We start from the raw sequence: 17500 nt of genomic DNA, 5'->3' as shown, positions 1-17500 counted from the left end.
AGGTGGTTGTAGCTGAGATCGAACTGGATGATGGTCTCATTGTCCTCTGCAAACAAAAGACAGGTCTACTAAGACAATGACTACAACCGGAGGGCGACAACTCAGAAGGCGACACATCTCTCCTGGATTACAGATTATGATTTAATATACATGTACATTCTCTTTTGTTTGCGCTAGCCACTTTCATCGTTTTAGGCTAAATAAAAACATATGTCGGTTCAGGGTAAAACGACCGACCCTATTTTTTTCCGCCGACCCTAACACTTTTTCTTTTATTTCTAAAAAAAAACTAATCCTTTTGGCACATTTTGCGAACCATACCAAGACTAAGGGAAGAAAACTCTTTTAAAATCGAAAAAAAAAAAATAGCCGCTTTTGTTGCCAGGAACTTGTTGGGCACGCTCACGGAGAATCACTGTGGACAGGTGGGGTTGGGGGTTCCCCAAGCAAACCCGCTTGTAGACTGGCGCTTCCTGTACTCGTAGTCATCGTAAAGGAGCACCGACTGCCAGGAGAATCTTGCGCCGAGCTCGCCCACCATCTCTGTATAACAGAGGTAAGCTTCGTGGTCGAAGTCCACGGTGTTAATGAGTTTTGCCCAACGACATCTAAAGAAAGGACTAGCAGAGTCTGTCTCCTGACCCGCTAGCGGGGGCGAGTGCAGCCAGCGCTGTGCCTGTGTTGTAAGCCACGCGAGTGGCGATCGCTCAGCCATCCCATAATAGTTTTGTTTTGGTGTGGCGGAAGAACAACTCAGCAGACGAAAATGCTAAAATGTGCAATATTTTTTGGTATAAACACCTTTCAGTTGCATTTATCTCTTAGATTATATCATCTAATCGACAACTGTTATATTATATTGTGCGTCACTGAATCTATTCAGTTGTTTTGGATCGTACAAAGTTGGCACTATTTTGTTTGCGCATTAGTTAATACAGGAAGCCGTGGTTCGTCTACCGCGCTACTTTTTGAATGGACGATCGCACTGTTTTGTTTTCGTTGTTTCAAGTTGAAGTGCTGTTTCTTCGTCTTCAAAATGGTGAAAAAGTGTAGTGTTATAAACTGCAAGGGCAATTACGATGAGAATAACAAGTGTCGTGTGTTTCGACTACCAAAGGACGAGTGTGAGAAGCAGAAGTGGTTGGATGCGCTACCTCCACGTGTGAATTATATCCCCACTCGAGAGAACTGTTTCATTTGTGAGAGGCATTGGGATGACCCTCTTATGATCAAGATTCCTGGTGGTTCCATTCGACCTGCCATTCCTCCAAGTGTGTTTGACGTTCCCAAGTCATGTCTGCCTACACCTCAGCCTTCATCTCGCCCTGTGAAATATGAAGATCGTCTGACCAAGCGGTCCCAGTGTGATGGTGTCAGTGACCCCAGTGCACAAGTTGACAGCCCAGTTCCAGTTCCAGGCAGTGAACGAAGCAGCCGCTGTTGTAGAGAGATCTGGGGGACGTGTCATAGGCTCCATCACTGACAATCATAAGGTGAACCAACACTTTTGCAAGCTCTTTGACAGGCCAGGCGTGAACAATGCCACAGTCACACATCCACTCGACAACGGGCGTCCTTGGTTTCTCCTCTTTGATACGGTTCATCTGTTAAAATGCATCCGGAACAACTGGATCACTGAGAAGACACAGAAAATCCGTCTCAATGGCCAGTCAGTTGCTTCTTTCTCTGATGTCAAGCAGCTGTATGAAGATGAGAAAGGCGGCATCCTGAAGACTACCCCTTTGACCCAAACCTGTGTCATTCCATCCAAACTCCAACTGCAGAATGTTCAACATGTTCTTAGAGTCTTCAATGAGAAAGTGGTTGGTGCGCTGAAGATGAAAGGCTGCATTGAGACTGCATCAGTGATAGAGACTGTCTTGAACTGGTGGAACACTGTCAACGTGTCAAAGAAATGACTGGATAAACGCCTGAAGGATCCCCATCGTGCCGTACAAGAATCCAGTTCCTCGAGTCTGGACACTTTCATTGACATCTTCCAGGAAGCTGATTCAGGGCATGGCTCGTGTCGTATCCAGTGCCTCACCCATGATACCAAGAAGGCACTAGTGCAGACCATGCAGGGACTGAAAGCAGTCTGCAACTACCTCCTTTCATCAGCGGGCTTTGACTATGTTGTGCTGCGTGAACTACAAAGTGACCGTTTAGAGGAGGAATTCTCTGTATACAGGGCGTCAACTGGATCAAATGCCTTCATGACGGCCGGTGATGTGTTTGCAGCATGCAAGAAGCGCCTCGCCCGGTACGCTGCATCCTACCTCCAGTCCATTGAGTTCCAGTCTGAGCCCCAGAAACACATCTGCTTGGGGGATGTCATCGCGGAGGATGCAGATGTGATAGAGGGGTGCATTTCAGGGGTGACCCTCACTGTGAATGAGGAGAGCAGCTGTGCATACGTGGCTGGGTGGCTGGAGAGCAAAGGTGACTTGACATTTGATGAGGAGGAACCAGTTGTGACAAGTGAGGTGAAGGACTTTATTGAGACTGTTTCACGAGGATCCCTCACAATTCCTCATGACTGCACCTTTCAACTGGTTCAACTTGGACTGTGCTTTGTGAAGCAGGCGCGTCATCGTGCATGCTGCCGCAAACGACTCTCCAACATCCTCTCCATCATGGCCAGCTACCACAGCATCGACATGGACTGCCCCCAGATGTACCGTCGTCTGTCCAATGTTCTTCTTAATGGATTACACAACCTTGAGAAAGACAATCAGAAGAATGCTGTGCTGCTCCAGACATCCGTGAAGAGGGCTCGGTTGGCGGATTGAGTGAGCTAAGTGATATGCTTCTCACAATGCATGCTCATGTTACTGTTTCTTCCCATGTCTCTCTCTGTCTATCACTATGTTTGTGTGTGTGTGTCTCTGTGTCTGTCTCATTGTCTCTCTCTCTCTCTAGTACTAGTATGTCTGTCTCCCCCAACCATTAGCTCTCTCTCTCTCTCTCTCCACGGTGTTCTCTCTCTCTCTCTCTCTCTCTCTCTCTCACACACACACAAACACACTGTGTGTGCAAATCTGTTGTTGTTGTCAGTGTCTTAGTTCATGGCAGAGATATTAGAGCTCTTTCAGTGATTTCAACATATACACTATGTTTGTGTGTGTGTGTCTCTGTCTCATTGTCTCTCTCTCTCTCTAGTACTAGTATGTCTGTCTCCCCCAACCATTAGCTCTCTCTCTCTCTCTCTCTCTCTCTCTCTCTCTCTCTCTCCGCGGTGTTTCTCTCTCTCTCTCTCTCTCTCTCTCTAGCTCTCTCCACGTGTTCTCTCTCTCTCTTTCTCTCTCTCTCTCTAGCTCTCTCTCTCTCACACACACACACAAACACACTGTGTGTGCAAATCTGTTGTTGTCAGTGTCTTAGTTCATGGCAGAGATATTAGAGCTCTTTCAGTGATTTCAACATATACAGGTAACTCAATTAACAGCCAATTAGCAGTACCTTCAGATAAAATGTTGATTAAAAGCACAGAATTTCTCACAAAATTATTATTTTCTTTCACACTAAGTCCATAAAATAGTAGTACCTCCATTTTGATTGCTTTGTCAGTTTTAAAGTGATTTTCTGCAAGGCACTCGCCCCCGCTAGCGGGGTCATGAGGCAGACTCTGCTAGTCCTTTCTTTAGATGTCGTTAGTTTTGCCATTACTTTAGCATTTGCCACGATCCAGTGGCAGGGGGATACTTTCTCCAACTTTGGTTTGTTGGCCAGCTTGAGCGTGACACCTCCCCCGAGTGTCACCTCTTCCTCTACCGCCATAGAAGCCGGTACGAAGTCAACAATTCGTAAATAAGTCTCACCTGGTGAAGCAGACTGTATGGCCATGTTGCCAAGAAGACCCTGGAGCGGTGCCACTTGGTCGGCAGCACGCAATGGCCCTCCCCCGTACTTCTGTTGCAGGTCTGCCACTGCCGCTTTTAATTCCACTATATGTGCACGTCCTAGATACTGGGAAATACTATGGGTTGTCAACTTTGAATGACTGTCACAATATCTCTGAGCAATGGATGACAAAGGGGATGCTTTGATGTCAAAGGGGATGGATTTGACTTACTGTAACAACCAAGTTTGGGTTTCCAAACATTGCTGTGGGTTTTAAACGATTTAATTTTTAGCCAAAATGCCCCCAAAACAGCACCTAAAACTGGGACAAAAATACACCAGTCTGTGTTGCAGCTGTACATAATGGAGAATAAAGCTCTGTGAATTTTATTGTGATGTTTATGGGTCAGCTGAAGGATTATTCTCGACATACACACTCAAGAATTACATCTATTTTTCTTCTTCTGGGAGTTTGATCGGCAAAGAAAACACGTAATCGTGGGTTACCGTCGTTTCCGGTTTCAACTTCATCAAAAAATGCGATCTGCTGAACAAAGGAAACCTCAAAGTTATTCAAAGTCATTATTTATTTATTTCAACAACATTTAGGTTTTCAAAACACAGCACTACGGTAGGAAACAAATTTATTTCAGCTTATAATCGCGCTTGAATGTACCCCACCCTTGTTTCGTTTCCATCTGTAACCCACGAAAGCATGGCCACAGCAGACGACAAATCCCGCATTGCCTATCACACACGCGTTGTGAGATCGCGGGAACACCGTCGAAAGTTCCATTCATGACGTTTGACCCGGTCATGTGAATAGACAATGAGAATTTATCCACCCAATCGTATTCGTTTCCGGTTTTTGAGACGTAACTCACGACAGACCACGCTGTATCTTCACTGTTTGAGACCTGTAAAATCTTTTTTGACAATTGTAGCATATATTCATCGACGAATTTTGCGATATTTTGCTGATTAAAGCTTGATCTGGTGCAAAGTTTGAGCAGCACATGTGTTCTCATGATCGGCGCCATTATGACATTTTCGATTCTTCTGCAACGCACGATCGACAATCGATTAATTCTCTCATTTAGGATTGTCGCTTATGGAAACTTGAAAATCTCAAACTTTCATGTATGCATAGTTATTTATCTATGTAGTCCACATGCAATAATCAAGTTTTAGTTCTTTTCTTTGGAAATAAAAGACATTACGAACTATGGTTTCCATGAAACTCACGACAGTATTATCTCTATACACATAAACCCAGTGAGCACAGATCGAAAACTTTTTGCTCACTTAAATCTTTCTATCATGTATTAAAACCCAAAAGGGTGCCCAAAACGCTAGTTGCTACATTTGACCTACAAAAAAAACTTTTGCGCCTGGACATTGCGTGGGTTACGGTTTCCACTTTCTACTTCGATCTAGTTAACTTATGGAAACTTGTAATTTCAAACTTTCATGTTTGCATATTTATTTATCAATGTTGTCCACATGCAAATTGCAATAATCAAGTTTTAGTTCTTTTCTTTGGAAATAAAAGACATTACAAACTATGGTTTCCATGTAACTCACGACAGTATTATCTCTATACACATAAACCCAGTGAGCACAGATCGAAAACTTTTTGCTCACTTAAATCTTTCTATCATGTATTAAAACCCAAAAGGGTGCCCAAAAGGCTAATTGCTACATTTGACCTACAAGAAAAACTTTTGCACCTGGAAATTGCGTGGGTTACGGTTTCCACTTTCTACTTCGATCTAGTTAACTTATGGAAACTTGTAATTTCAAACTTTCATGTTTGCATATTTATTTATCAATGTTGTCCACATGCCACATGCAATAACTGAGCTAAAGTTCTTTCCTGTGGGATATTGAAGCCTAAAGTGGAAACCATGTAACCCACGACATAGAGCGTACTGCATGTGTTTAATTGTCATTTCTAAAGAAACCCCGATATGAAAGGTCCTCTCTTTGACAGAAAAAGATACAGGCATGTCTTTTGCACTTAAAAAAGAGTATTTCACTCAATTCAGTCCTACTTTTTTTCCTGGTGTCCATGTCCCATAGTTGTGACCCAGTATCTAGGATGTGCACATATATGTGGCCTCGTTTTAACTTAAGGCTTTCCAGGTCCTTTTTTCCTGCATATTTTTAAGGCACTGAGGCTTGTGAACTCCTCTTTTTCCAGAACCTCAATTACAGGTTGGGGCAGATTTTTTGCCCAAGAAGTAAAATTGAACTCCATATTTTGCAGGACTGAAAAAGTCGCTGAACTTGCTTGCTGGCCGCCGCGCTGCTACTAATGACTTTGGCACTCGCTCTCTCTCGGACTCCCCCTTATCTGTTACCATTGATCCATTCCAGATGCTCTCCTTCACTCATCACCTCCCCCCTGCCCTCCAACCCTCTTCCATTCCCCGCATTCGTTCCCACTTTCTTTCTTTCTTTCTTTCTTTATTTGGTGTTTAACGTCGTTTTCAACCATTCAAGGTTATATCGCGACGGGGAAAGGGGGGAGATGGGATAGAGCCACTTGTTAATTGTTTCTTGTTCACAAAAGCACTAATCAAAAAATTGCTCCAGGGGCTTGCAACGTACTACAATATATGACCTTACTGGGAGAATGCAAGTTTCCAGTACAAAGGACTTAACATTTCTTACATACTGCTTGACTAAAATCTTTACAAACATTGACTATATTCTAAACAAGAAACACTTAACAAGGGTAAAAGGAGAAACAGAACCGTTAGTCGCCTCTTACGACATGCTGGGTAGCATCGGGTAAATTCTTTCTGTCCCAACCAATATGGGACTCCCCCTAACCCGCGGGGGGCATTCGTTCCCACGGGACTTTGCTATCACTTCCCCCTGCATTACCTCTACACTCCCCCCGGCACGTTTCATGATATTGAGGATTGCAGTTTCCCTCTCACACACAATATTCCAAAATAATAAATAGTCAAACAGGGGCCAAAAAACAGTTTGCACCAAGAGTTCAACTTTTTATCTATCCAAAACAGTAAAAAAAATTATATGAACATTCGTATTTCCAAGATGATTGGCGTTCCAAGACGCTATATCCTAAAACCCCCAAAACATGCTTTTACAACTTCAGTGCATAATAACTGCCCAAAGGTGCTGTTTAAAGCAACCTTTGATAATAATTTTTAACATACTCCTTGAACACATTAATAAAGACGGTTAACTTGCAAATAAAGGGACAGTATTGATCAGAACAATGGTGAGATAAAGGACGCTACTTATATTTTGTACATTTTTTATCTTTATCGTTTCCTGTAGACCTCAGAAGTTCTAACCAGCTTAAGAAATCATTCTAAAATCGAAAAACAAACATCTATACAGTTTGTACGCAAAGTAGATTGATATTTGACACAGTCACACAGACATACGTGGGCTATGGGGCAACCCTACCCCCTAAATTTGAAAACGGGGTCAATTTCTTAACTGCATGCATTCAGCAAAACAATCCCTAAAAATTTATTTTTTTCACAAATGAACTTATGACTTTAGAAAAGCATTCAAAAATGCATATATACAACGCTTTTTCTTTGGTCCCAATTCAAGGGGGTGTGCTATTCTCAGGTAACACTGTGAACGCTCAAATGAGACTTGGTCACATGTCAAAATAGTAATCCCCCCTGTTGTTTATGGTTCGTTGGTGGGATTTTTTTTTATCTGAGCCATTGGCAAGCATGAAATGTCATCAACATTAGGAAAGACATAGTATCTCCCATTGTCTTTTGCGCGCAAACACTTCACACAGATCTCCTCTCGATCTGGCCCATCGGGGAAATGGGTTGACTTGGGGATGATCACCGCCCTGTATCTCTCCACCTTTCCATCCATGCTGACAAAGTCAGCGGTCACAAAGTCCCCAACTTGAATGTCTCACTGTGGGACAAAGAACCTGGTTTTCACGACTGGCACCACGCGGCATCCAGTGGCGTGTTGTGGGTAGACGTCCATTGATTTTGATAATAATTTTTATATTTTTAATTTTCAGACCTTGTTTTTAATCCGAATATAACATATTTATATGTTTTTGGAATCAGAAAATGATGAAGAATAAGATGAACGTACATTTAGATCGTTTTATAAAAAAAATAATTTTAATTACAATTTTCAGATTTTTAATGACCAAAGTCATAAACTAATATTTACGCCACCAAGCTGAAATGCAATACCGAAGTCCGGCCTTTGTCGAAGATTGCTTGGCCAAAATTTCAATCAATTTGATTGAAAAATGAGGGTGTGACAGTGCCGCCTCAACTTTTAAAAAAAAAGCCGGATATGACGTCATGAAAGACATTTATCGAAAAACTGAAAAAAACGTCCGGGGATATCATACCCAGTAACTCTCATGTCAAATTTCATAAAGATCGTTCCAGTAGTTTACTCTCAATCGCTCTACACACACACACGCACACACACACACACACACACACACACTCACACACACACACACAGACACACATACACCACGACCCTCGTCTCGATTCCCCCTCTATGTTAAACATTTAGTCAAAACTTGACTAAATGTAAAAAGAAAAAAAAAAAGAAAAAAAAATGGGATAGCGGCGAAACGGGATTGCGCCAAAATGGGATGCGGTAGTAAAATGACGCTTGGCTTGTTAAATGTCGCCAAAATGGGACGGCGGCAAAACGGGATTGCACGTAAATGGGATATTGCGCGAATTATAAACGAAGGAGTAGGCCCTAAGTTTCTCGTACGAGATGTTTACTGGGAGTAAATATTTGGGGAGTAAAAATTTAGTTCCTTGTGAGTTCTTTTTTCGTACAAGATTTTTACTGGAAGTTTACTCCGTCCGAGTCAATTTTTCGTGGAGTAAAAATTTTGTGTTACACCGGTTCATGACCGTTGTGGTAACGAGCGCACATTGTTGTCTCTATATATTGTGTTCCTACGAATCGAAAGTACGATCGCCAAGCCAGTCTGTCATTGAAGGCAACGTTCGATATTTCCGTCTGTCAGCGTTGCCAACGTTCGACAGATTTTACTACTGTTACTCACAAACTTTCAATTTACACAATGAAATGCCAATAACATGTACACACAAGAATGGGAGACGAAGGGAAAACCTACTAGCGATTGAAATTATGCAAACGAACTCACAAATCCCTCACTTTCCGAATGCAAACGCTGCAAATCCGTATGCGTGCGTCGCTGTGCCGAACGTTGGGTTGACGAACGTTGCTGATAGTGGGGCTCCTATGTTGCAAAATCATTCAAATCATGCAACAAACACCAAATTAAGCAAATATGAAGAGTTTTATGTGCTTAACAAAACCTGATACAGAGCCATCGCGAAAAATAAAAAAATTGGTAGTTTTTAAACAATTTTTCAAAATGGCCGCCAGTGTAAACGGTTGGGTATGTTAGGCATATTTCACTTCATGTGATTAACAGCAAATTTGGCGTAAATGGACATTTGCTTTTGCTTAACAAACCCTGATACAGAGCCACCGTGAAAAAATTAAGAAATCAGTAGTTTTTTTACAATTTTCAAAATGGCCGCCAATAAAAGGGTATTTAGGCATTTTTGATGCTACAAGACATTCGCTTGCAATAGAAACTAACACAAACACATTTTTAAACAAAACAATACATGTATTGTTGGTGCAGAGAATGATTGGACGGTGTGGGTGGCAGGGTTGAAGAATTTGTGGATTACCTAAACTGTGCAAAAATAAATATATTGCACCAATTTTCATACCAAAACGAAAACATTCATTCCTGTGCTGTTATATACAATGTATGCTATTGAGGGCACTCAACTTGGCTAACTGGAACACTTTTAAGATAAAAGGTGGCCTTTACATGGGTTATTTGACCGCCGCCCAAATAAGGGTACCCCCAAAATAAAACTGATAAAAATGTAATGTATCAACTCAAAAGTCGACTAAAATTCATAATCGCTGTATTTCGAAAACGTTGTTTGTTCTCATGTGTTTACACAACTAGCACATTCCGGCAAGTGTCTATACTCAAAAGAAACTTTGGCAGTACTTGAAACAACCATCTGTCATATATACATGCGAAGTCAAAAATATGTGGGATGTAAGTCAACAAACCTGTGGCAGTTTTTAAAATATTATTTCGTGAAGATTTGAAAGTGTACTCAAACGGTTGAACTACGCCTCGTGCGTAGACACACATTCCTGAAAGTTTCGAAGCAACCCACTTGGTCATTGCTAAAATACATAAATTTTAGTTGACTTGGGTATCCCTCAAATTTGACACATAAACATCTCATCCGTGAGATCGACACATACATCAGTAAGTACATTGGCACAGCACTAGAAATATGCAAGATGGCGAAATAAAACAACCTGTTCTGGATGGATAATCAAGTTGACTTTCTCTTCGTATACAACAGTGACCCAGTTGTGCCTCAGGAATTGTCGTCGGCTTTTTAAAAGGTACCCGAAGTTTTTGTCACATCTCTTTGTCACGTCAAGGGTATCCTTATTTTGACGGCGTAAATGATGATGTTAAAAAAAAATGTGCCAGATAGCGAAGATGCGAGCCTTTAATGGCATAGACAGTTTGAATAAAATGACACAGGAATAAAAGTTTGAATATTTTTGCACAGTTTAGATGCTGACAGTTTTCACAGGCATGCAAGCACATTTGCAGAGAGCTGTGCTCTGCAGTCCTTCTTAGCAGCATTTGCAGCGTTTTGTTGTACAGCTCTTCTTGCAGGCACACCTCATGAGTTCTCGGAATGACTCCCACCTTCCAGCCTTGAACTGCCAGCCCACAGAGTTTGGAAGTCTAATAGGTAGATGGCTCTTCTCAATCTCATGTCCTGCAGCAGCACCTCACTTGTAAGGGGATTATGGTCAATTTGGCAGCTCTTTTTACTGAAGAGGTACCGTCTAGCACTGTTTACACCCAGTACGTTGCTGGTTTTGTCCTACAAATGTACACCAAAAAGCTCTTGTGCTGCCCTGTCAGTGGTACTCAGCTTACAAAGAGGAGCAAACAACCTGAAGAAAGTTTGAGTGACGTCTTCAAATGCTTGCCATTCTTCCCAAGCCTTATGATTCCCCAATACCATTGAAGAACGACATAGTGTCACAGCCTGTAAGGCTATGCAAAATGGGCAGACAGGGTGACTTCTCTTGGCCAATGGCTTTGGCAATGTGGCGATACACTTCACGAGCAGAAAAAAACGCAACACAGCTGGAATGAGAAGCAGACTGTCTGGCCTCCTCTACATCCATGGTGCAGGAAATCAGCCTGTGGTACCCTTCACACAAAAGATGAAAAGTGACATTTTTATTTGAATGTATTTGAATAATGTTTACTATCTCAGAGAGTCGGTCAAAGCCGGGTTAGCAAGTCTTCACACAACAGACCAAAATGAAAGAAAATTTTATTTCATGAATTCGTATAATTCTTACTGTTTCAGGTTAAAAAACAAACAAACACAGTTTCCAGTGACCCAACTGATTCTGGAATCTTTCTGACCGCTACATTTATTCGCTTCAAACAGTCGCTAACAGAATGTTGACCATAGTGAGGGTTCGTACGTTAAACCCATCAAATTCACAGAGGTCGCTTACAAATGATGTGCAAACATGTTCCAATTAATACAAATAAAAAAATCTTACTGTTAAGATGTATTAGGTAACAAACCTTGATACAGTAGTACTAGTGAAATCGGCTCCCTTCTGTGGCACCGGAATAATTGCAGAACGCTTGTTCCCAGGAACCGGCATGTGGTGTAACTCTTGTATATATCCTGTAAAAATAAAATTCACACCAATGCACGGTCAACTTAAAATAAGCAAAAGGATGAGAAACAAGCAACAAACCAAAATTGTAAAACTCAAAGAGCGGTACCTCTTCATTTTTCAAAACCACTTATCTCATTTGATTAGCATACACTGTATGCTTTTGTCTGTTACCTACCGTCTTTGAAAGTTTGATCACAACACTGTAAAGACATGGGGAGTGGAGTGTTTTTATCTCCAGCTGGTCATCCTACTATCTGGCCTACCCTCACTCAGTTTTTGACTCTACCCCTCCCCACCTTATGGAAGTCCTTAACGTAGGCAGGACTAATCATTTATCATACCATGAACAATCTCTTTCTCCTCGCCTTTTATTCAAAGTTCACCAGCGTGGCGATCATGATTTCCTTACTTGTAATCAACAGATAGATCTAGATCTATCAGCATCACAATCCAGCTGATGAGCTATTGCAAGATTACTCTGCATTTCAGCGCTTCACCCGATGAATAACAGACCCCAGGGGAGAATTAAACAGTAAAATGATGTGACATTGGTGAATGGATGCGTATTCTTGAAAACTTACCTTCAGAAACGTTGTTTTCGCTCAAATCAAAACACGCAATGTTGCGGAGGCCGCCATCTTGAATTTTCATGCTGCGGATATAAAATTCTAAAACCGATCAAATTAAATACCAGAACACAAAAATACCCATAAGAGTATTTATGTCATGCATGTGTTATCAGCAGACAACTTCTGGTGCATGGTAAACCATTGAATTTTACATTTGCTGAGTTGGGAATATTTACTGCTGAGCGCTTTTGGTACGAATTTCGTCTGCTGTAAATGCAGCCTTTTATTCCCTATCAAAGACAAAAAAAAACGATTTCTGAAGTGGCTCTGTATCTGAAATCCCTTGAATAATTATAAGGAACAATACCACAAAGTATGATGTTTGTTGCAAGATGTGAATGATTTATGAGTGCGTCTGCAACATACGAGCCCCACTATGACAGACGCAACAAAACTTGATCAAAAGGCACTAAAAACGATTAAATGTTTTACTCACTGGGTATCGCATTCCTCTTTTTCTTCCTGCAGACAATATGAAGCGGTTGAAACGTCGTTTCCGATTAAAGGCTCGGTTATTTCCGTTAAAAACGAAGTTTGCCGAACGTGTGATTCAGTCTACAGACACCGGTCGGATCACAACAAAAGTGTTCATTCTTTGCGATTTTGTGATACTGTTGATGATACACCTGCTTTCCAGTGAAGAACATCAATAAAATGATGTTCACAAGCAAGAATAACAGACACAAGCACGCGATGTGTAAAATTAGGCTTTGCTTTGCAAACAAAGCACGTGTTTTTTTTACTGACAGACACTTTCGGTGGTGATTGAAAATTTTTCCAGAAACGGTTTTATGCTCCCATTTGATATTGTTTCCCTATTTTCTCTAGTCAGAGACTAACCTTGTGTATTAATTGAATTAATAACCCCATTATCATAAGTTTTGTGTGTTATTTTTGTGTCTGTTGAATCACACTTTGAGATGGGGTCATGTGACAGAAGGAAATGGTGTCTGTCAGGATTCACACGTTCGCTTCGAAAAACGCGCTCAAATAATTGCTCAAACACAAACATTTTAGCTTTTATTTATTTTTTTGTATTGCAAATACCCTACTTACTCATGCCAAGCAGAAAAAATGATGAAAATCAACACAGTAAGCAAGTAATTTGAAGGCAAAGTTTACACACATCAAAGAGTCTGATTACCGTGAAACCTGCCCCCCCCCCCTCCCTTTTTTTTCCTGCATATCTGTCTCGTTTAAATAGAGTTTATGGTCGCTGACCGCTCCCACTAAACTCACACTTAAAATCGAAAAAAATAAAAATAAATAAAAAATAGAAATAAAAATAAAAAAGCCGACCTACCGACCCTATCTTTTTTGGTCACGTCACCAAAAACCGATTTTTGTTTGGCTGTAAATGTTTTTACCGTTCTTTCTTCCTCCTACACTCTTTTCTCCTCCTGCCCCCCCCCCCCCCCCCCCTTTCCCCGACTAGTTTTGTCTTGTTCTTTGCTTGGTTTGCTTTGACTCTGATTTTGATCCAGATGGTTTTATAGAAGACCTATATTAGTAACTAGATGAATACCCGCTTCGCCGGGTACGGCTGCGCCGGGAAAAAGTCGAGCCGAATACCCGGCTGCGCCGGGGACCCGGCTTTGCCGGGTGTACGCCGGCTTTGCCGGCGCACCGCACGAAGGAAGGGAGATAAACGCGCAAAACACTGGAGAAGAGTAGTGACCTTCTAAAAATAGTATAACGGGAATATGGATTGAGCGTTGTCGACAGTGACCTTCTAAAAATAGAAACGGGAATATGGAGTGACGCCACACGAAGGAAGGGAGGTAAACGCTGAAAACACTGGAGAAGATAAGGAAGACTTACTGGAAATGGATCCAGAGAAAAACCAAAATCGGTTCAGCGCTGCGCGCTGAGAGCACGTGTTGAAATATCTCATCGATGAGGTTGTGTCCGGGATGTAGCTGAATATGGCCTCCAAATTTGAAAAAGATCGATCGAGAACTTTGGCTTGGCATCGCGGACACACACACACACACAGGCACAAGTCGTATATATATATATATATAGATGTTATGTCTGACATCATAATTCCGTTATTCTCCAACTGCGTCGGGCACGTACAGTACTATAAGTGTTCGCTAGAGTTTGTGTCCCTTATGTTTCTCGTTTTATTATTGTATTGTATTTAATGGAATAAAACCTTGTTTAAAGGCACAGTAAGCCTCCCGTAAACCATCACAGATACTGTCAGGCTTTTACACAAAGTACAAACACCCTTCCATTTGAACGCTCACCAAACGGGAACATCCTAGGTGCCCTCCGTAAAGAGCGAGCAATTTTCAAAGAATTTATTTTTGTGTTGTTTATCTTACCCCTGAGCCATCGTGAACCCGTGTGATCAAGTTTCCCTTTTTCACAATGTAGTCGTCAGTTAGTAATTTGAATGCGACTCGCTGTGAGCTTATCTGCAATAGCACGTTATTAAGTACCTCTGACTATGCACGAAACAAACGGCTGTGGTTCACAAGAACTCTAGCGATGGCTTTTGACTGTTCAGAGAAACTGGCGATAGGTATAAACCGTCGTCTGCTACGAGAACCACGACCTTGCGTGACCCTGCTTGCGGGCTTTTCTTTTTTCAAACTTTCAAAACTTCGAATTGTACTGATCTTGTCTTGATGAAAAAAGAATTCTTGTATGATTTAAGAATGTTTGTGTAACAAGATGTCCATTTATTATTTAGATTTTAAAAGTTAGGTCTAGCGCCAAAACGCACAACGGTCCGATTGTCTCTGACACTCTCTCCGCAAAATTAATTCTTTGAAAATTGCTCGCTCTTTACGTAGGGCACCTAGGATGTTCCCATTTGGTAAGCGTTGAAATAGAAGGGTGTTTGTACTGTGTGTAAAAGCCTGACAGTAGCTGTGATGGTTTACGGGAGGCTTACTGTGCCTTTAAAAAAAGGCGACAACAAGACGGCGACAATCATTATTGATTCAATGGCGATATAGATCGGGAATCGAGACGAGGGTCGTCTAGGTGTGTGTGTGTGTGTGTGTGTGTGTGTGTGTGTGTGTGTGTGTGTGTGTGTGTGTTTGCGTGTGTGTATGTGTGTGTGTGCGTGTGTGTGTGTGTGTGTGTATGTGTGAGTGTTTGTGTGCGTGCGTGCGTAAGTGCGTGTGTGTGTGTGTGTGTGATTGAATGTTTCTTCCTGATGTTATCCCCAGACCATTTTTTTTTCGGTAAATGTCTTTGATGTCGTCATTTACGGTTTTGAGTGAAAGTTGAGGCGGCGCTAGAATATTTTCAATCGAGCCATGAGAGGCAAATACATGTTGGTCACAGAAAAAACGCGGGAACAAATTCTTGCGGCATCAAGCAATGAAAGGAACAGCAAGTACTGGATCCAAGCCGACTCAGTGGGTAGCGATTCTGACACTCGCCACGGGATATAAAACACGGATGGCCAAATCTCAAAATAATAACTCCCCAACCGGGCGAGTAACTTCAAGAAAGTTACTTGCCCGCCAAAAATTTCGCTGGCCCGGTACATACCACAGTTGCTGCATCTGCCGTGTTTATATGGCTTTGACACTCGATATTACAACCAAAAGTGTTGCATTGGACCAGAATTTGCACTGGCCAGCCGGGCGAGTTGCCAGGCGGTTTCTACTAGCCCCGCGGATTTTATACTCGCCCATGGCGATCGGGCGGACGATTTGGCTATCCCTGTAAAGTATCCATTGTCTTTGAACTGAACCAGTCCCATTGTCATCATTTTCACGAGTTTTCATTCACAAACACCTGGTAAATAAATCTCATGTTCCCCATGCAATAACTCGAGGTGGTGAATGGGTTTGAGCTTTCATGTGAAACGTGGATTGTCAAAGTAAAAGCCAATCAGGCTGATTGTTTGATGCGTGGAACCATCGTGGCTTTGGATTTGTGTTTCCGAGGACAACGATTGTAAGCATTCACTCTCAAAGACCCAATCAATGTTGATAATTACCGCGGCGACTCATGGTCAATTTGCAACTTATCTCTGTAATCGCAAAATCCACAACGAAAAGTCATAAACACTTAAAAGAAAAGAAAATATGCTCAACACTTACTGAATTCACAGGTATGATTGCAGCTCTGTACATTTTCAGACTGGAAGAAAAGCGTCAACAAGCTACGTTTGACGTCACATACAAGTTTGACGTGTTATCTCGTGCTACTGTGACGATGCTTTGTGGCCCGGAGTTGGATTCTAAAAATTCGTCTCCCTGTGGGTTATTGTGCATTTTGTTGCACAACCAAAATGATGACAAAAACGATGTTTGGTAGCTTGTTGTCAGACCAGCACTTTGTTGTTGGTCCTCGGGGAGTATATCACCTTTTGTCTCATATTTATCAACCGCGGCCTTCGGCCTTGGTCGATAAAGATGAAACAAGGCGATATGGTCCCCTTGGACCAACAAAAAAGCTGGTCTGTCAACAAGCCACCAAACATCTTATAATGTCATTTCACCATTGAACCAGGAATAGAAAACGCTCTGTTGAGTCCCCAATGCTGTGGTAGGTTGAAACCTTTAAGTGGCAGCAATGTCATCTAGACAGAAACTGGGGAGGGAGCGTGAGGGTAATGGTAGGCTAAACACTAACCCGGTTTCATAGTTCTGGCTTTGAAAAATAAAATCGTTCATATTATCCAATAAATTGACAAGTTCACATTTGTTATCCGCTTTTGACCTTGCTGTGACCTTGACCTTTAACGGCGTTACACTGCCACTCCCCCCCCTCCCCTCTCCCTTCGGACTCTCCAGATTGCCCAAATGAGTCACGAAGAGTCAGCTCTACATACAACGACGTCTAATTTTGAAGATGAAAGAACAAAATGTCGGAAGGGAGACTGAAGCCAGAAGCTAAAAGTGAAAATAGTTTCAGAGTTAAACTGAGAAGACAGTGGATGCACTGAGTACGCCATATCAGGTTGCATTGTATAGAAATGTATGTTTCAATGAGTTGTAACATCGTTTTGAATGTTCAATACACATCTTCTCGAACAATATTTCGTCAATTGCCTATTGCAAATAAAGTACGCGCTTACAACGTGTACTCACCCATTGCCTTGCCAATGGCTATGGCTCCGTCCATGCTCAGCATGTTCCGGCTAAGGTCCAGCTGTTTTATCTGAGTGTTGACCTGTAAGCCACACACAAAATGAGGTCAGATACATATGCAAATCCTCGCCCACTATCATCCTCACTCCCCTGCCTCATATTCTG

General features: G+C 42.0%; 2 protein-coding genes across 3 annotated transcripts in view; one reads left to right on the top strand and one right to left on the bottom strand.

The window, feature by feature from the left end:
• The window catches only part of LOC138953579 (leucine-rich repeat-containing protein 74A-like), a 59020-nt gene that overhangs the window by 19694 nt on the left and 21826 nt on the right, over positions 1 to 17500 (bottom strand). For both annotated transcript variants that reach the window (XM_070325420.1, XM_070325421.1), the window contains 2 exons: positions 17336 to 17417; positions 1 to 46 (listed from right to left, as the gene is read on the bottom strand). The exon at positions 1 to 46 is cut by the window's left edge and continues 40 nt beyond it. In XM_070325420.1, the coding sequence (XP_070181521.1) occupies positions 1 to 46; positions 17336 to 17417 (128 nt within the window). The remainder of the gene's footprint in view (positions 47 to 17335; positions 17418 to 17500) is intronic.
• LOC138952557 (uncharacterized) lies at positions 1926 to 2822 on the top strand (the record flags this gene model as incomplete). The annotated part of the gene is made up of 1 exon (XM_070324244.1): positions 1926 to 2822. A coding segment is annotated over one exon (867 nt), but the record flags the coding sequence as incomplete, so codon positions are not given.

Source organism: Littorina saxatilis, linkage group LG17 (genome assembly GCF_037325665.1).
Source record: "Littorina saxatilis isolate snail1 linkage group LG17, US_GU_Lsax_2.0, whole genome shotgun sequence".
Lineage (NCBI taxonomy): Eukaryota > Metazoa > Mollusca > Gastropoda > Littorinimorpha > Littorinidae > Littorina > Littorina saxatilis.
Note: the sequence above shows the minus strand (reverse complement) of the source record. Positions and strands in the feature narration are given on the sequence as shown.